Source organism: Chenopodium quinoa, unplaced genomic scaffold (assembly GCF_001683475.1).
Source record: "Chenopodium quinoa cultivar QQ74 unplaced genomic scaffold, ASM168347v1, whole genome shotgun sequence".
NCBI lineage: Eukaryota > Viridiplantae > Streptophyta > Magnoliopsida > Caryophyllales > Amaranthaceae > Chenopodium > Chenopodium quinoa.
Window position 1 is genome coordinate 1,821,326 of NW_018745177.1, and position 20,681 is coordinate 1,842,006.

General features: G+C 32.6%; 3 protein-coding genes across 3 annotated transcripts; 1 reads left to right on the plus strand and 2 right to left on the minus strand.

Moving 5' to 3' along the window:
• Positions 1-310: 310 nt before the first annotated feature.
• Positions 311-3,786, plus strand: LOC110710826. The gene is made up of 5 exons (XM_021889168.1): positions 311-429; positions 533-659; positions 746-925; positions 1,023-1,166; positions 3,757-3,786. Exons 1-5 carry the CDS (start codon positions 311-313, stop codon positions 3,784-3,786), a joined length of 600 nt encoding a protein of 199 aa, XP_021744860.1.
• A 47-nt stretch (positions 3,787-3,833) lies between these two features.
• On the minus strand, positions 3,834-9,771 carry LOC110710708 (protein SODIUM POTASSIUM ROOT DEFECTIVE 3-like). Its single transcript, XM_021889040.1, has 3 exons — positions 8,711-9,771; positions 6,845-6,920; positions 3,834-4,253 (listed from the first exon to the last, which is right to left on the minus strand). Exons 1-3 carry the CDS (start codon positions 9,422-9,424, stop codon positions 4,069-4,071), a joined length of 975 nt encoding a protein of 324 aa, XP_021744732.1. The 5' UTR covers positions 9,425-9,771; the 3' UTR covers positions 3,834-4,068.
• Positions 9,772-13,259: 3,488 nt separating this feature from the next.
• On the minus strand, positions 13,260-19,441 carry LOC110710701 (dnaJ protein ERDJ3A-like). The gene is made up of 7 exons (XM_021889035.1): positions 19,099-19,441; positions 17,561-17,616; positions 16,812-16,885; positions 15,448-15,989; positions 15,022-15,366; positions 14,332-14,682; positions 13,260-13,822 (listed from the first exon to the last, which is right to left on the minus strand). The coding sequence occupies exons 1-7, from the start codon at positions 19,186-19,188 to the stop codon at positions 13,535-13,537; spliced, it is 1,746 nt and encodes a 581-aa protein (XP_021744727.1). The 5' UTR covers positions 19,189-19,441; the 3' UTR covers positions 13,260-13,534.
• Between the last annotated feature and the right edge of the window lie 1,240 nt (positions 19,442-20,681).

Consider the following 20,681-nt stretch of genomic DNA (forward strand, 5'->3'; position numbering starts at 1 on the left):
ATATATGATCATTATAATGCAGTGAGAAGTTAGATAATGCTACCATTGGAAAACTTGAAATTCAGAGCATTAAGATTGGACCCGAAGAAATCAACTCTAAAAAAGTTGATATTTTAACGCTTATGAATCATGTACAAAAAACTTTAGAAAATGTATTTTAATACATCACTTTATTATTCCTTTTAAAAAAAATACATCATTTTATTATATTTAATATGAAATATATGATAAATCTTAAATTCAAACCTAATTTTATTTTTAAATCATATAGGATTTGATCTTCTGTTGCATCGCTAAAGTGGATGCAATTATGAGTGAAAATAGTTGGTATTATATCGCATGCCCAGCATGTCAAAAACGCATCACTCCAAGAAAAACAGATTTTTGGTGCTTTGCTTGTGAGAAACAAATTGAAAGGCCCATCCCAAGGTTTGTTTCAAATTTCTTCTTTATCCATATTATGATAATAGATTAAATAAATAATAAATCATATATTACCTAATTTTTTCATGCATTATTTTTTTCCAATCAGATATCGTTTGGAGCTTAGTGTTATCGATCATAGTGGGTCAACAATATTTGTAGTTTTTGATGAAGACGCTAAGAAACTGATAGGACAAGATGCAAGTACTCTTTTTGAGGCTCATACTTATGAAAAGGTTTTGATTATTGTTTTTTAACAATAGTTTAAAGATAAAATTGTTCTATAAATGCTGTTATCACTTATTTCAATCAATATTGACAGATCAATTATCATAAAGATGATGATAATGACAATGAAGATGATGATACACAAATTCCAAAAATGATTGCAAATATCCTTGGAAGAGAGTTAGTGTTCAAAGTTAAAATCATCGCTTATAATCGTACAGCAAATCGACAAACTTTTACGGTGATGAGAATTCTTGACAAAAGTGTCACTGAGGTACTAAATAATTGTTACAAGTATTTAATATTAATTTAGAAGTCATGAATTTTAAATTTTAATCTCTCAAAACTTTACATAAATAATTTTGATGTAGAATAAAGATGTCATAAAAGGTAATGAAGATGCTTCAAAAGATGAAATTACAGTTGAAGAAACCGCAAAACGCCCTTTTGATAATATCGATTCAATGAAAAAGGATCATGATTCATCCGACCAAATTACATCAAAGAAGATAAAGGTATCTATGTTTTAGAATATATATAATTCATTTAGATATTTCTTACTAATTCTAATTTTATCTTATAAATTATTTAATAGTATACTAATATTAACACTTTAATGTGTATACTAATATTAACACTTATCAAAACACATAGTTAGCGTGAGGAAAACAATTCCCAAAAGGAAAGTTTATAAGATAGCTAAATACTACGTATAAAAGTCAAAGATATTTTATATTTTAAGGTTAAAAACATGGAGTAATTATTATGGATAATGGAGTCTGTTTTTTACACTACTACTACAAGCTAAGCGACACAAAAAATTGTGTGTGTCAATATATTATGCTCGATTATTAGTTTACTCTTTTTAGATGAAAGGGTTTTTTAGAAAAAAAATAAAATAAAATAAAATTGAGAGGGATATTTTGGGAAAGTGAAATTTATCATCCAAAACCCCTTTCACTTTATATATAGAATATTTTACCGGTTTTATCAATTTGCAACCCACTATTTTTGGTGATTTGCCGATAATTAAAGAAATATACATCAACTAAATATGTTACGACTAGATTAAAGCAAGTTATAGAATGAATATATTAAATATCTATTTTATTAATTAAATATTATTTAAGTTCCAATCCGATACCACCTTAACCCTATTCCTGATTCCAAACTTATACCACTCTGCGAACCAAACGCCCCCTAACAAGTTTCATGGGCTTTCAAAATTATGATATTAAAAAAATATATAATTACAAAAAAATCATAATACATGATTATTGTTATACCTACCATCCAACAATCACATAAATATAAAATGAATATATTAAAAAGAAAAAGAAAATAAAATAAAAAAATTATTCATATAGATAACAACTAAAAAAATGATAAAATTTAATAATAACAAGAAAAAACAAAGCTTAAAAAATTATATCAATAACAATTAAAAAAAATAGATTATAAAGAATGATAAAATTTAGAGAGAATATATGATGGATTGAATTTCCTTATAAATATGCCTTAATTAATTCACAATACATAGAAAAACGTTAATTGTTTTTATCCATAGTCAAAAACCCCAAGATTTATGGCTACACAAACTGAAAATTACAATACCTTCGAGGATGCAATAGTAAACAAAGATACAACTGAGGTTGAGATGGAAAAAAATTAATCTTATCACCGTCATTGATTGGAGGCACAAGAAATATGTACCAGAATTACAAAGAAACAATATACTCTACACACTACATATTTAGGGTTGTAAAAGGGAATAGGATAATCCTGTCAGCGTCATTCACAGGAGACCCAAGATACCTAAATCATAAGTACAAAAAAAGAATAGAGTACTATGTATAGAGATGTACAAGAGATCATTCTATTTGAACATCACAAATTGTTTTTTTAATATAAATTTTTGATAATATCATAATAATAATAATTTTTTAAGATTGAAATATTATTATTATTTTTTATTTTTTGACATTACTGTTATTATATGCTTATAATTTCTGGTAGCTCTGTGGACTATATAATATACTGTAATACTGTATAATCGGTCATCGGTCCACTAATGAAAGTGATAGAGTTGTGACTTGTGTAACACACATGTAAATTAAAGCATTCTTTCCTCTTAACAAATTTCATCTTTTGCAATCCAAATCCAAAATAAACACAAACCACAACTCTAACCAACTATCCTATTGTTTTCTAATCCTTTTTATATTATTATTATTATTATTATTATTATTATTATTATTATTATTATTATTATTATTATTATTATTATTATTATTATTATTATTATTATTATTATTATTAGTATTTAATAAGACACAAATCTTAAATAATATTAAAAACAAACCCGTGCGTCGCACGGGCTTCACACCTAGTTAAGTGATAATTATGAGTGTCCCGCACATAATAAAAACTTAATAAGGTGTATCAAAGATAAATATCAAAACCTAGATTGTACCGATGATAATTTCCCTATAAAATAATTACAGCATCAATACATTTGAAATAACTAGCTTTTTGGCCCTTTCAATGCACGGGTTGTTACTTGGGTTAATTATTTTCATATGTCGGAAGATTGTTTCATTTCTAAACTTAAAATAAATTTAAAAAAAAAGTGAGAGAGGGTAGAACCGTGAAAGAAGATGAATGAATTTAGTTAGATATATACACGTGAAGATTGTGGGATATAAAATGACATATTATTTTAAATTTTATTTTAAGTCTTAGAGATGAAAAGACAATTTTTATTATAATTTATATGTTTATGTAATGTGTATTAATTAAAACATTATTTTATTATGGTGGAAATAAAACACTTCATTTTCTTAGTTGAATTTGCAAGTTGTATAATGCATAAAGACTTAAACATAAATAGATGAGTGACTTGTGAATTGTAATGCCATGTGTCATATGAAAAATTTGTGGTTTGTGTTTTTAAATACTAAGTATAGATAGATTAGATATAGATTGTTATGAATGAATCAATAACTAAGACCATGGATCGCGCGCTGTCAACTCTAACTAGTCATAATAAACATGATCAAAATTCTTTAAAATGCAATAATAACTTTTTCACTTTCTTTTTAGCAGATTGAAGCTAAGGAAATGGATATCGCTTAAACTATTACGAAGTATATATTAACTACATACTCACAATTAATTAATTAACATCATAAGTAGTAGACTTGAAGCAAATTAAACTTATTGTGTTCAGCAAACTTGTTCACTTCTAAATTTCTAATAACTAAACAAGATAACAAGAACACATCAACATCTTTTTTTTTTTTTTTTTTTTTTTTTTTTTTTTTGTGACAAGATCAACATCTAATTAACATACATGCTATGAGACTAATTCAATGCATGTACAAAACTTTAATAAACAAACATTATATCATACAACTATTATTTTATATAATAAAGTTGCATGTTTCTTGAGTTGAGTTGAGAAGAAGAAGAGATTGTAGTTGCTGGTGTCCACAATTTAGCATTCTTGACTTTGGAAATGCTGGTCAAAACTCCTAATGGTGTCACATCTCCTACCACCGTTACCTTCTTTGCTGCGAAATCTATGTTGAAAGATGTCACACCTGCTCACATTAAATTTGTGGAGATTATCAATACCATCATCAAAAGGATACATTAATTATGATTATTGTACTATTTATAAGTTCATTATGCACAAATGCACCATCATACTACCATAGTAATGAAAGCCAATGGGTTTAGTTAGTCTATACACCTAGACTACTCGGCTAGCTAACCTGGTTAATTGTCACCCAGTGACAAACCCGGATTTTGAAGACAGGATGTTAGTACTTCTAATAAGTATCGGTTACACCTCATGCACCTTAGTGACTTTCCAACTGTTACCAACTAAGGCCCAAACAAGATTTCACCCAATATTGGTTGGGCCAAGTTTCCAAAATCTAAAAAGCTAGGCCTTTTTAAATGAGTTTTACAAAAGAAATTGACAAAACAATAGGCTCAATCATCCTAACTAGCCACCTTCAACTCCTGTATGTTTGGAACCTTCAGGCTGTTCCCAATCACTCTGCCATTGTCTATTACGTATATATTTTGTGAACTACTGCGGTCATCTACTGTCCAATTTAAGGTCATGTTCTATTCATTTTTACAAAATTAATATTTAGCATATAATATATTAACCATTAACTATTGAATATAATTCGTAAGTCTTTGTTTAAATAAATATAATATGTAAAAATGGGTAATTTCATAAAATAAATACGAAGTACAACAATGATTTAGTACAAATAACTAATTAACAAAACAATCGATTTAAATACCCGTATACTTACTTTCTAAGCTTTAATTTAGTACTGTATTATAATTGTGTCAACTAGTAGTAAAGAGTAACGAGAAAGTAGTATGTACGATGAATATTATTTAAATCATCATGATTAGAATTTGTTATGTACACCCGGATGTACCATACACCCAACAAACCTAATGTTATTTTTTGCTATTTATTTGATAATAAAATGAAAAATAATCATCAAAATGAGAAAAAATATTCATGTGTGTAACGTGTACGGTACACCCGGGTGTATATAAAAATCCCTCGATGCAAATAGGTTGAGAGACCAAACACAATAACTAATTTCTCAGAATAGCATTTATGTGTTGGTCTTGATTGAGCTCAGAAAAACAGCAAGAGTGCTCTTAATATAGCAAGGCTATCATCAACTTTGGCCCACTGACATAGATTGCTTGACATGCATAGAAGGCCCACCTCTAGGGCCCAAACGACAAAAATATGTAAAAACACCCAACTAATAGTTTTAACGGAAATTTCACCAAATGCCACTGACAAATTTAAAAATTCACCAAATGCCATCGGACTTTTCAGAATTCACCAAATGCCACTCAGTTTTTAAATAATTCACCGAGTGCCATTAATGACTAACGGAAGCTTAATCATGACACATGGCAATCGATTATTGGTTTAAAAAATATAAAAAAAAAAACTCTAAATCCTAACCCAACCCTACCCCACCACCGTAACCACCTGCCCAAGCCAACCGTCGGCCCAAAGCCAACCCCTGAAACTCCTTGACCTCCTGCCGGAACCCTCTAACCTTCCGCCGGAACCCGCCGGAACCCATGACGTCCCGCCGAAACCCCTTAACCCCATCAAAACCGTCGACTCCTCTTAATCTAGCGAAAAACCACCCCAACCACCGCAACCATCTCACGCAATGCCCAATAACTCCATCACCCACACACTGACCCACAAAATTTCGTTTACCTGACGACCTTGCGATGATGCCCACCCCAACCCCCGCAACCACCTCACGCACCAACACGACGCATCACATAACCACCACAACCGACCATGGAAACCCAGAAATCCAAAATAAAACCTGATTGTGGAAACCCTTCACCCTCAAACGATCGAAATCAACCATGGAAATCTACAATGGTCGATTTCTATGGCCGATTTCATCGTTTCAAGGGTGGAGGATAGGAGGAGTGGTTTTGAGCGACGGTTGGAAAACGATGGGTGTTTAAATCAAAGCTCATGTTGGTGGCATTTGGGGTCGGGGCAGATTGTGTGGGTGGTTTTGGGGGTCAGCGGTGGGTCAGGTGGAGTGCTTAAGGGCCGATCGACCGTTTTTTAGTGGTTAAGGGGGTGGCTGGCTGTTTTCCGGCGAGAAATGGGGAGGTGGCTAGGGTTTTGGCGGTGGTGGGAAGGTGGCTGGGAAAATTTGGGATTTTTTTTTTGTTTTTTTATTTAATTTATTTATTTTCTTTTAATTTTTAAGAATTAAAATAAATAGACTAATCATATCATGACATGTGTCATGATTAGACCCTAATGACTAACGGAGTTAACGGCCGTTAGTCATTAATGGCACTCGGTGAATTATTTAAAAACTGAGTGGCATTTGGTGAATTCTGAAAAGTCCGATGGCATTTGGTGAATTTTTAAATTTGTCAGTGGCATTTGGTGAAATAGCCGTAGTTTTAAATTTAGGCAAATAAAACATGGAGAAAAGACAATAACATCTTACTGTGTATAATTGCAATTTACTTATGTAGTAATCTTTACTAAGAACATTTCGTCCCCTATTAGTTGCTCGTATAAAGTTGGTTTGAACAAATGTAGGATTACTAAATGAATGAGATGCAATATGATGATGAATAAGTTTATTACCTGGCATTCTAGAGAGATGCTTTTTCATTTTTCTCTCACAACCTCTGCAGTGCAATGACACCCTCAGAACCACCACCTGCAAACATCAATAATCATCAATCTTTGTTTTAATGTCACCACCCGCCAATTCTTATAGTACATCAAACATCATCATTACTAACCAAGTACTACTATTTTTAACCTTTTCTTTCTAATATTGGAGTGAGTATTCTATAACTTCCAAATTACAAAAGCTGATATACATGATTATTTTCAGTAAAACATTTGTTACTTTAATATGACTAATGTTGGTATAGTAATAAAGGTGTGTTTGTGTATAAATCAGACTGCTTTTGACTTTAGTGGTCAAAATATGCTGAAAATTTTATTACTTCGTTCTCAAATTGGTGAAATAAATCAAATTTACAACCTTGTAATTAATCTTTGAAAGAACACAAACTTGTTTTTGATCAATAACAAGTTAAAATATAATATATCTATCGTTTTGCCTAAAAAAACTAACAAGTTAAAACAGATCTCAAAAGTTAAATATTACCGTAGAATCACTCATATATATTTACTCTATCATTCTATAAATTGTTTGAACTTTTACATGCAATTTAGGCAATTTTCTTTTTAGCATAAATACCAACTAATAAGGATAATGTATAGACATATTTGATCATCAACATACACTATAAGGGCATGTTCAGATTGAATGAACTGAGTTGAAATGAACTGAATATTTTATAAGAAAAGAAAATTAAGAACTGAACTGAACTGGAATTGAAAATAATCTGTATAGACTTGGTCCTAAATATCACGCTATATCTACCCACTAGGTAATTTTTAACCCTCTACTAATATAATATTAAGATATCATTAATCACATTGAGTTGGATTTCACTATTACTATTTATCACTATTTTTTTGAAAGGGATATCACTACTCTCTATTTAATACTGTAGTAGATAGTTTTTTCCAAGTATCGTCGCTTAAACATTTAATTCAAAGGTAGCTCGCATCCATATATTTGGGGCGTTAAATTAAATCTTAAGTAGAACCTTAAGTAGAATCTTAAGTGGTGTTTAACTTAAAAAGAGTCATTTCATTCATTCTTTTACGAGTACTATATAAACCTTGACTTTGATACTGAAATTAATTACATAACCCCACGAGAGACAACTATAGACTAGCCAAGTCAAATTGCCATCATCATCATTATAATTTCACATATTTTATATTTCTTTTTTTTTTCTTTTTTTTTTTTTTAAGTAATTACGTATTTATCCGTTGTGCATCAATTTTATCCTGCCATCCAAACAAATAAATTCACTACTGTAGTCTTGTACTTTTCTCTATTAACTCAACCAATAATTTAAATAATGGTTGAAATGCGTAATCAACTTATATACTCTATCATTCTAAACTCAACATGATCCAAATTTTAATTTGAACAATCATACATGTCCTAATCTTTATACAATTAAGATCATTATATAGCACAAAGACAAATACTAAAATCAATGTTACTTGGACACGGCTACCCATGTCCGACACGGGTACGTGTCCAAGCGTCCGACTCGGCAATTTTGTGAAAAAATTTCATGATTTTGAACTAAAAGTGAAGTGTCCGGGTGTCATACTCATGTCCAAGTGTTGAGGGTTTGACACGGGTACGTGAGGTGAAATGAAGAGTTCGGGTAACATAGACTAAAACTTTAGTTTATTAAAACCTATGTAAGTGTACAAAAGTTGTAAGAGTCAAAGTATTCAACATATATTATACGTCACCTTTTAAAAATTACTATACGTACTACTCCATATTAATTAAATAACGAGTGGATTATTAATAAATCACATTACTAAGAAAGAAGAGTTACAAACCTGGTCCGATGATCCGGTTGAGGAAGGTGGTTTAGGAGGCTTAGAACCGGCCTCCGGCTTAACAACCTCGACGTCGTCGTTATGGTGGTTAGTATCATAAGGTTTAAGCTTCAAGACCGGGTCAAAATCAGATAACACTTCAAGAAAAGAAGTGTCATCTAAAAGATACCTAGATGATTCAGGAGGGCTAATGTAGTCTACACCAGGCTTAGTATTGGCACACGCCGCCGCCTTCATGATAAAATCAGACGGCTTAGAGAAGCTCCTTCTACCACTTTTATTATGAACACCATCACCATTATCAATAATAATATTATTACTAGTAATGGTTGGTTTTGTAGCATTATTAGTAACGTTTTTTTTGCTAGTCTTTTTTTTGGTTAATGTAGGAAGTTTGTTACTACCCTTTTTTTGTGGGGTATGAGTTTGATGAGGTTTTGGGCTAATTGGTGTAGGAGGTTTTCTTTGTAGGACATGGTTGGTGCAAGGGGTTCCAATGGGAGTACTAGCACACGAACCGTTAGTACTACTAATTCCACTTCTTCTTTCGTCCGTGATGATAGGGTTGTGTCTATCAATTGCTCGGCTTCCAGGGGTGAAAGACGAGGAGGAGGATGAGGACGAGGATGGTAGTATTACTTCCATGTTGGAAGAGATTATAGCGGTTGAGTCTTGTGAAGTACAAGATGATATGTTTATGTTTAAACCCTTCATAATAATTTTGATGCTAAAAATTAAAGGTGGTATTAAAAGTGTTTAGAACAAAGGAGGTGTATTTTTTAGGGAATCAATCAATATTATTGCATGCATGAATAACTCTAATAGAGGGAAAAACAAGGGAAAAGAGCAAGGGAAGAATTTTAGGTGTTGGAATTCTTGGGAAGAGGAATATAGTTGTGGGTTGTTAGAAGTTTGAGTTAAGTGTAGAGTAAGCTATGCCTTTATGTTATGGAATAATTGGGGTGGGGGTGGAAATAGATGTGGTTGTGTATGATGAATTGAATTGATTGGCATCCATTATCATCACACTATGGACCACATAGCACCCTATCTTTCTCTCTCTTGAAGATATATAAAATTTTGGGATACTTAAATTATACTTTTATGTATGCATAATCGAATAATATTAGAGGCTTGACACTAAAAATTACAAATACTCCTTCCGTCTCTTTATTAATGTCCACTTTCTCTTTATTATGTGAGTAATAAATGAGAGAAAGTGGACATTAATAAAGAGACGGAGAGAGTACTATTTTTTTGATAGTTATTAGTGTATAACTTAACTTTTTTATCGTTAGTGAGAGTGAATAAAATGTAATTAATGTGTTATAACCTTTTAATATAGTGTTAGATATGTAGCTGAATTGAAAGATTTCTATTTTAAATCATTACTAAAATTATAAGGGAGAAAGCTAAGTGGTTATACTATATTATTGTTGGAACACATGTTTTAGTTTTATGCAAAGCTAAGTGAGTACATGTTAGTAAAATAATTTACTCTTATAGAATAGAATCTCCCTTCATGGCTTCATATATGCTCTTCTTTTTTCTCCTTTTTTTTTCTTTTTTTTTTTTTTTTTTTTAATTTCATATATGCTCTTTGATTTAGAGAGAATATATGAATTATGAAAACAATAGCTTAGAGACATTTAAGCCTTATTTTCATAAAGATTACTATATTATAATTTATAAAAAGACCATTTTTTTCAATTTTTCGACCAACCTCTTATAAGTTATAACTATACCAAAATCTAATTTTCGTACTTAATAATATAATTACATGATAGGATCCAACTATCTAACTATAGTCAAAATTGAATAAAAGAAATGCGGAGTAATACAACATAAGGATTCCTCAAGGAATTGGATGCTCTAGGCAATTAAGCCATCAAAGAACAACACAACAATAAAATTGCATTGAGAATTTTCTTCTTTATTGAGGGCCTCCACAGAATAAGACACAAAGTAACTTTGTTGTCAAAGTTTAGCAATAACACATTTATGCTCTTCTACCTATCTATTTCTCCTCAACCGCAACTTCACTAGAATCAGATGCTAACATTTTTTCCTTTGGAATTTGCCTTAGCTTTTTCCTCCCACCACTTTATATCCAACCTTTGCACCATCCAAAGCTCCTCACTACCTTAGGTTCACCACTCAATTTATTCTCCCAATTTGACCAAATTTTCTTAGACCATCGTACGTAGTTAGTGGCATCATCAAGGTGTTGCACATAAAAACGTTACTTAAATTATATTACTTCAACCCGTCATGCAAAGTAACGAATGCTAATTAATTAAATTACCTGATTCACGCTCGGTCATGTTAAAATGGACCAAAACTATGTAACGTTATACTAAATCATCTAATTAGCTTGACCATATATTGTGTTTAGTTGTGCCTAGAGAGCAAATCTCAATTATACATACTATTGTAGCATTTTGACTTTACAATGATGCAACCAATAATTAAGGTAGTGGAGCTTTCGAATTTGAGTGAAAGGTTTAGAAGCTTCGTCTTAGAGTACGTTGTGTATAAACCTAGGCTGTAAAATTGTTCTTTTTTCTTGACATTATGTAACACTTTTTTCCTTTCTAAATATATTCCAACCTTTAAAAAATTGTTATGTTGTGTTACTTTAAAATTGGGTATTTATTCCCATTGCATGAGTTGTAACCATCACACAACCTAGATTTCTCTATCACAATCCTTTTGGTGCCCCTACTACATTTATCCACTGTACCCCTTCTTTTTCAGGCGCCAACACATTCGTCCACACTTCTATCTACAACTCTACAAGTTTTATTTTTCAGAAATGTGGTTATTTTTCGGTGTATTTGCATCATTATTTTTTTTTTTTTTTTTTTTTTGAACGGTATTTGCATCATTATTTGGTAGGCTTATATATACAAATCTAGGATATTAGTATAAGCACCAACTCAAAGCTACTTATTCTTAACAGCATACTGACAAAGTTTATTCTATGTGCACTTTGTAATAATTAATTAATTATATGCACAAAGAAATGAATATTAATAATCAGTTCATTGAAAAGGAAACAAAATTCATTCTCTATCCTAAGCTATTACTCCTTGTATATGGCTGAGTATCGGGAAGATTTTTATTGTACACTCGGGTCAATACATGTGTGTACAATAATTGATGTACACATGTCATTTGCATCCATAATTGTATGTGTATGTTAAGATATGCAATGGACTTCACAATGTTCTAGAAAAAAAATTAAAAAAACTTAATAACATGATAATCTTGTATTTTGTTGTGCACTACATTATGTAAAGAACTCTAATTTACCCTCCTAATGTCACACCTTGATTATAATTATTGATAACATAGTACAATTAATCTCAAAATGTTAGTTTCTTTTAAATTCATACAAAAATTAATTATTAACTTTCAGCTCCAAATTAAACCCAGGGATAATTTGTAATGGTATGTGACAGAGATGATCAGACGTCTATGTTTCTCATCTATCTATATTATAGATAGTAGTTAAAAATACAAACCATAGTTGCCACATGTCCTCCTTCCAATCACCTTTATCTGTAATCACTCTATTTTCTTAGTTTAACAAAGAACTTCTCCAGCTTCCCCCTTTAATTCTCAACTAGTTATTGACCCGGGCGATATCCCGGATCATCATAAATTATAAATTTGATTAAATTAATTCAGAAGTGTTAATGTTGAACAATATTAATAACTAAATGAAAATGTAATAAGAGGTCAATATGAAAAAAATTTCAATTAAATTAAACAATAATGTATTATATAGCATTAAAGTTAGGCCAATGAAGAGTTTTTGTTGAAGAGACTATACATTAATACAATTCAATATGATGAGAGAAGAGGGATGACACATAGGATGACATGTAGTGCATATGTGGCATATGAGTGACACATGCCGTTAGCATGTTGTTCCCATAAGTTTTAATAATATTATAGATGATTGTATGCATTCTATAGCCTCCACTTAAATTCAACAAATTGAATTTTATTAAAGTTCTCCTCTTCTCCCTCTATCTTTATATTCAATCTAATCACATCTATATCTATATCTATATCTATATCTATACTTAGTATTTAAAAACTATAACCAAGAAACTAAGAAAGACACATGTCCTCATCCATTCTATTACACTTCTCTAACCATAGTGTCACATGTCATCTTACACTATTAATTTTTTATTACACCATTTTTTTTAGTTCTTTCATTAAAGTTATAATTTATTTTTCATACACACTTCATCTCTCCCGACCCTTTAATTCAACCTTTTCCTATTCTCTCTTTAATTTTAGCCCTTCCACCTTCTATTTAAGCCTCTTTTTCGATTAAAGTTCCAAAATTTTAATTTCTTTAATCATGTTTCCAATTACATATTATACCCTATAATGACTTACTAATGTTTCCTCACTTATCTATCAATACAATTTTATATGAATTAACTCATACATCGCACGGGCCAAAAGGCTAGTTTTATTTAATTCATTGACCCCTTATGCAATTTGTGAGTTTTAACAAAAAAAAAAGTATGAATCATAACTTATGCACAACCCGTGCTTAGAACGGGTCCAAAAGCTAGTTACATATGAAATGTCATTCCATTTTTTCCAGTATGTACAATAAAGGACCCATATTTTACCCATTTTTTCGACTATCTAGTTACTCAAAAACGAACCAGCCCTCTAAACTCTGATTACACGCTCCCTGTATAAGTGGGTGATTTTGTTCTAAACATTCTTGTTTAATCCATTCTCTATACACTGACTTTACAATTCTTCTAGAGTTACTACATCACAATCTTTCTACACGATCATTGGTTTTTGCCGCGTTTTGCTGAATTGTACATCACCACTGAGGACCGAGCCAATGAACTTCTCAGTTTCTTCCTCATTAAGATCTCCAGTATACACAGCGTACCTCCCTTTCCGAGGTTTGTATGCCACCAAGAAGCTATTTGACGACCTGAATCCAGTTTTGTCAAAAGCATCCAAGAAAGACTGCTGCTTCTTTGCATCTACCATTGCGTAGGAGATGGAATCTTTGGATTCAGATGACAGATTTCTTCTCCTTGATAATGATTTCTGTGAAACCTGGAACCACATACAAACACAGTTAGCTGATCGAGAGTCATGCAGAGTTGCAGACAATAAAATGGAACTTTTCCAGTACAGGTACAAAATGGAACAGTATGGTGAAACAGGTACAAAATGGAACTTTCATGGCCAAACCACGCTAGAGTCATGCAGAGATTGCAGACAATAAAAATGTATATCAGATATTAGTACTCTCTTCAAATCAAAACATGAATTGAATTAGCCAATTTGTTTTGGTCCTAAATATAAGTCAGTCTACAATATAAATGCAAAATTAATTACCAAAATATTTAAATAACATAATAGGCATTTCATGAATCACTGCAATATTAAAGCCACATGACAAAACTAAAGCGACTTCAACTAAGCTTAACCAAATTTTAAAGATTTGTATGAATGCCTAATATGACTTGTATTTTCGATTAGAGTGAATCTTTATTTGATTTAATGGGCTCATATGAGTCATATCTGTTAAGAAGTCCTATCATAAAAAAGATCCCACTTACCGCTGATAGAATTGATTCGAGTCTGTCTCTAGCTTTTGATGATCTAAAACCACCAATTAAGCAAACAGGACTATCTTCTCCACAAAGAGCATGAAAATTAGATGCTGTCAATAGTGGTACTTGTTTGCTAGAAGGTTCACTCTCAGACTTCTTAGTCTGACTTGAAGCAATTTTATTCTTCTTTTCAAAACCATCAAGTAAGAGACCAAGTTCCTGAACAGCAGACTCTAGATCTTTCACAGATATTCCTGCTTTCAGTATGTGTTTTTCTCCGTTTGACAGCCACCCCACAATAGCTGGAAGTGCATTAACCCCTAACCTTTTCACCTCTGGATCAGAAACATCATGAACCTGTAAAATCAATCAAAAGCCAAAACTACCCTTTAAATTCGCACTATAAATTTTTATAACAAATTGACACCAATGATTATATTATCATGTTGTATTACAAAGTTCCCCAAAGCTGCATATAATGGAACCAACTTAAATCTTTTCAAATAATTGAATGGATTATTATATCATGACTAAACAATAAATAGGTAACAGTCTGATGTTCCACATCTCACAAACATTGAAAAAACCTTTATTCCCTGTATTATTTATCTTCCATTTATTCATTTTTTGTTCTTTTTATTTTTGACTTAGGTTAAGAAGATGGGGGGAAGGAAGTCCAGAACAAACATATGATACCTGTGCGTCATAAAAGATAAATTGTTTGCGATACAAGCCGCTAAGAGTACGCCAAATCACTGGTGTATCTTTTTTGGTTGAGAGAAGCATAACTCGAGGTAATCTCTCCCCAGCACCGCCAAATGAAGGCTGAAAGTCAGCCAGGCTAACACGTCTCGAAAACCTTGGCAAATGTTCCTGACAAAAGCTTTTCAAGCTTTTCACATCCCACTCATCATTATATTCGACAAAGGAGCCACTCTCACTAGTTATGTAGGAATAAACAAATAATCTAGGCACTCGACGAGGATGTATTCCATGATTCTTACAGAAAGAAGATTCAGTCTCACAATTAATTTTACCAACCTGCACAAATAAATATGAGCATCAGCACTGTACTGTTATTAGAAACCGGCAAATTTTCTAGAAGAAAGAATAGGACTGTACTTTTAAAGCTCCCTTCAATGAATTAGCAATCTCCTCCAAGATAGATTCATACTGCTGAGCCAACATCATTGAGGGCGTATAAGAAAGCAGAAGCCAAGTAATACCCTTAGCATTTATTTCTTTCTCAAACACCTGTGAACTTACTGCACGACAAGTCTTGGGGGGCCTCTTAAACCCAGATTGTGATCCAGCTGAACCACCAAATGTAGATCCAGATGATCTACCAGAACCGCTAAAGCCAGAACCACTGCCCATGTTACCACCAAAAAGGTTTGAAAACATATCATTGAGGCCAAAACCAAAAGGACTTCCACCACCAGATCCACCAAATGGGTTTCCACCGCCAGATCCACCAAAGGAAAAGGAGAAAGTTCGGCCACCCCCACCCATATTTTGCCACTGCCCCCCTGATCCTCCGCTCGTGAAGTGGGTGTATCCACCATAATCTCCTGCACCCCCACTATCAAAGGAAGGTCCACCTTTCTCATCACCGTATAGGTCATAGTTTTTCCTCTTTTCCTCGTCAGACAAAATTTCATAAGCTGCACAAAATATACATGATGAATAGGTACCTCAGAAATTTTCAAAATAGGTTCTTTAAAAGAGAAAGGAGCAGAATTTCAGCCACACAAGAGAGAAAAAAAGGTCAAAGACACCCACTTTCATTCCTGCCCCTAATAATGAAAGGCAGGATAAGAGGGAGTTTATGATGCTGTGCAAAAAGAATGTCAAATATGCCAGGCATATACAACTCGAAATAAGCCAAAAAAGAACATAGAAAAACATTATTTTCACAGGTAACGAAGCTGAAGTACAGCAATAGAAATTAAACTTCTACAGAAGATCAAAGTTAACACCATTCTATCAGCCCTATCACATTACCTCAGAATTCTAATACTCCTTAATCGCACTTTTAATCCTATTCTATAAACATATATCAAAAGCCGCCAATTCGGCAATGACATTTCCTAGTCTGCTCTACATTTTATTTTAAAAGTGCGCTGAAGCCAAAAAAACGTTTGGCCCCAGGTTATAAAGCCTCTGGGCCGTTGATAAAAAATTCATGATGCTACACTTATAACCTCGGCTCTCATATATGCACAGTATGCAATGTATGTTAGAAGAGGAAAAGATTTTAAGGGCAATATAAGGTACACAGGAAAATGATTTTGAGGTGCAATACATAGTGGATGGGGAAAAGATTTTAAGAGTCGTCTACTCTTTCTAAATTTCCTACATATCTCTTCAATTGTGATATGAGAACTGCAAAAACATGAGCTCAACAGTTAAACAACTTCAAACTGAATGTACACCCTAATGAACAATCATCTACTTCAGATAAAGCAAGGATAATTACACATTACCATTGTTGATCTCCTCGAACTTTGCTTGAGCTCCTTTATTCTTGTTTTTGTCAGGGTGATATTGTAAAGAAAGCCTAGAAACAAGAAAGGTAAGAGTAAGCATTATGCACATCCCTAGAAGCAAGCTCTAAGTTGAAAGACAAAGACAATATCATGTATATTATTATCTCCTCAACAGATTACGTATAGCATTATATGAAAATTTTTGTTTGATCATCCAAAGAAATGAAATGAAGTATTAGCTTGAACACAATAGCTCCCAGGTAAGTTAAGAAGAAGAAGGAACCAACCTTATATGGCTACCAGCAATGTATATCACACAAGATGACAAGAAATTTCATTACTAAAGATAAACTTATATAAGCTTTAGGCTAGCATCAATGAAGTGTTAAAATTATCAACTTATAAAGCAATAAGCTTGCATCAACGACATGTTTATACATGGTAATTAACTCATAGTTGATTTCCATTCCTACAGAAGTTGATTGACATCTACTATAAAATAAAATTACAAGTCTAATGCCTCTACAGTAAAAACTAAGGCTAGCCCATTTTAGCATAGAACAGCATGACAGATAAGACGAAAACATCTCATGTCATCGTCCTTCCTAAATCATAACACTAGAAGGAATATTAACAATGAGAGAATCACAGAAGTCCTGATCAATCAATACTATATTAATATTGTTCCAAATTCGAAGACAATGACTGTAGACTACATGCTTTACAAAGTGGATGAAAGAACATACTTGTGGAAAGCCTTCTTAATATCACGTTGACTGGCATTCCGATCAACACCTAGTACCTGAAGAAGGAAAAAAAATATATATTAGGAGCCCAAAAATGTTAAGAGAATCTAATAAATAAGGAATATTCTGATGAAAAATCATAATGTCGACAGTGAACTGATAAAGCGGCAGAGCCACATTAGCCACAAAGGTGTCTCAAGACCGTGTACGACTAGGACTAGATAAAAATTTATAAGCTACGTTCTTTCAATGACGAAAAACTGTTGCATAAAATAGGAGTATAAGCTACACACTTCATTCCAGAGATCTACATTCTAATATTCTCCCTGCTAATTTGATTTCGTTTCTGTAGAGATACTTAAATAGTATCCATGCCACACCAACCCACTAATTTAGGCAATGAAGCCTAAAGTTCAAAAGTGAGAAGAAAATAAAAATATTACAGTAAATTATAACCAAATGTCTGAATATGTGAAGTTTTGGTGCAGCTACTGCAGAAACTACCAAACTAGCCAAAGACATTCCCAAAGCAGAATATATTTTCAGAAGCTTTACATTGAAGGTACATTATGCGCAAAAGTTCAAACAGCAATACAAAATTGCAGATCATGGATACTACCATGGGTACCAATTAAGATTTTTACAATATCACGGATTCCCGGCAATGTTCTAATTAAAACTAACTCATTAAGGCGGTAAGGCCCCCCGGCTATTGTGTATATACAGAATACACACTCTCCCAAGCTAGCTCTTTTTAGGTGCCTCCGCATATTCAATTTAGTATTTACTAAAATTCTTAGATAACTCGCCAATGATCTTCAGTATTTTTAAATCCTTTCAAAATTTAAAAATTTATGACTCGGAAGAGTTTGTATTTTGAGCTATACATGTATTACATCACTATATGTTTAAGAATATACAGATATGTAATTTCAATTTCAAATGATCCAACATCAACAACAAGAAGCTCTACTAATGAGGTAGAATCAAACCACACTAGCTATTCTAATAATTCCATTATACAAGGTACACCCGAGTGAATAATAGACGCCTTATTCTTTAACCTCGGTTTCATAACAAACATCAATACACCCCAAATCTTCACTCACTAATCTGCTTAAAATAGAAGTCTTCCGGAACGAATTACATTATGTCAATCCCACATTTTTAAAAACGCACTCCCCAATGTAACCATAATATTACAACAAGTAATTCAAAATAATTTAAATTTCCCTTCAAACACAAAATCAAACCTACCCCCAATTTCAAAAAACAAATTAAGAATCAGCAAAACAATTCAAATTCCCAATGTTGTATCAATTTCACAATTTGTAACTTAACATCCAAAATAACTATACAAATTAACAATTGACAAACCCAATTCAAAAGCAATACAAATTGAGCAGAAATAATACCCAGCCAATTTAAAAAAGAACAAAAATTAAAATAATACCCAAAATCCATCAGAAATTGAACAGAAAATTCAAAAATATTAAAAAAAAAAAAATTAAATCAATTAAAAAGAAGGGTTTATATACCTTATAAGGGTCTGATGCCTTCTTAGCTTCAGCAGCAAAGATGATCAAAGTTGCCAGAATTAATGGCGCAAGCTTCATACCAACACCCATTTTTAATTTATTATTTTTTCAGGAATTGTGAAGTTTTTTCGGTTTTTATATTTTTTTGTTTTAGAGAGAGAAAGACAGTGAAGAAGAAACTGGGAAAATAAAAAGGAAGAGAGAGAATATAAATAGATTACTGCTATGATTGAACAAAATCTAGAAACACCGAGATGTATTAGAACACGTGGCGTGTTAAGGTTGGTGCACGGAAGAGGGACCAATGGCGTTGCAGGAAATTATATGTTGACGGAATTTGCTGACAGTTAGGATTCCACGTATTCATATTTATCACAAATTCCTTATGCAGTTAGATTTTCAATAAATTATTATAAAACGGGTGAAAATTACCTTAAAATATTTGAAGTTGTTAAGAGTTAATTAATTTGATCATTTGGCTCTCAAAAGAAAAAAAATTAATTTGATCATTATTTAAAAAATATATATATATTTGATCATCAAGTATGGTGTGAATGTCCATACTCCAAATTTCTTCATGGCATTTATGTGGTAGTCAACCATGTTGCCACCCTCTATGTTTGTAGCCCACAAGGCCACAATGTAATACTCCCTCCGTTACGAATAAATTTACTACGGAGTATAAATGACCGTTACACATAACTCGCAACAAACTTTTTTTTTCCTTTTTTAGTAAGTTTTTTAGTGTAATTTTACAAAATTACTCTTGCTTTTTTATTTAAACATCTTAAATAAACTATTAATTTTATCTTATTAACTTAAACCTTAACATTAATTAACTTAACTATTTCCACCAAAGTAATTCTCATTCCATCCAAATTCATCATCTTCATCCACCACCTACCACCGATCTCCACTCTCTATGCATCATCCAAGAATTTTCTCTCTCTTTGTTCATCTGCCCTCAATTCGACCGCAACCTTCCATGTAGACCGCCACCGTCGCCGGCACCGTCACCGATCTCCCCTTACTTCTAGTCGCTGCCGTTTTTTCCCCCTTCCATTTCTGTTTTTGTTCCATCCTTGGTGGTGAAGCTCAAATTAGAAGGTTTTATGGTCAAATTTAACCATGAAAACTCTAGATCAGATCTAGGGTTTTGATGGTTAAATTTGACCAATTTAAGCCTTAATTGATGATTGTGGGTTGCGTTTTTTTTCTCAGGGGCGGGATTCTTCGGTCGTCACTTCATCGATTTTCGGTTCGTGGGTTGTGGGGTTCTGGGTTCGTGGGTTCACGAATTCTGGGTTTGTTGGTTGTGGATTTGGGGTTGTGGGTGGTGGTGGATTGTGGTTTTGGGTTCGTGAATGCTTGGTTGTGGTGGTGGTCGGTGATTCGTGCTGGTTGGTGGTGTTGTTGGGTGGTTTCGCTCTGCTAGGTGGTGGTGTTGGGTGGTTTCGTGGTGCTAGGTGGTGGTGGTTCGTGATTTCAGCTGCTGGGTCAATTTTTTTTTTTCAGGGTTAGATTAACACTTAAGTGTATGCCCTTATTTTACATTAATCATAAATTCAATATTTCGCCTAGGA

What these genes read in the sequence shown, in the direction of transcription:
- LOC110710826 (XM_021889168.1), top strand. Translation starts at nt 311, where the DNA reads ATGAGTGAAAATAGTTGGTATTATATCGCATGCCCAGCATGTCAAAAA. An exon ending in TTGACAAAAGTGTCACTGAG is followed by an intron (nt 926 to 1,022) that starts GTACTAAATAAT and finishes ATTTTGATGTAG; the next exon opens with AATAAAGATGTCATAAAAGG. An exon ending in TTACATCAAAGAAGATAAAG is followed by an intron (nt 1,167 to 3,756) that starts GTATCTATGTTT and finishes TCTTTTTAGCAG; the next exon opens with ATTGAAGCTAAGGAAATGGA.
- LOC110710708 (XM_021889040.1), bottom strand. Translation starts at nt 9,424, where the DNA reads ATGAAGGGTTTAAACATAAACATATCATCTTGTACTTCACAAGACTCA. An exon ending in CAACCGGATCATCGGACCAG is followed by an intron (nt 6,921 to 8,710) that starts GTTTGTAACTCT and finishes TGATGTTTGCAG; the next exon opens with GTGGTGGTTCTGAGGGTGTC. An exon ending in GCATCTCTCTAGAATGCCAG is followed by an intron (nt 4,254 to 6,844) that starts GTAATAAACTTA and finishes TAATGTGAGCAG; the next exon opens with GTGTGACATCTTTCAACATA.
- LOC110710701 (XM_021889035.1), bottom strand. Translation starts at nt 19,188, where the DNA reads ATGGGTGTTGGTATGAAGCTTGCGCCATTAATTCTGGCAACTTTGATC. An exon ending in ATTAAGAAGGCTTTCCACAA is followed by an intron (nt 16,886 to 17,560) that starts GTATGTTCTTTC and finishes TCTTGTTTCTAG; the next exon opens with GCTTTCTTTACAATATCACC. An exon ending in CATTGAAGGGAGCTTTAAAA is followed by an intron (nt 15,367 to 15,447) that starts GTACAGTCCTAT and finishes TTATTTGTGCAG; the next exon opens with GTTGGTAAAATTAATTGTGA.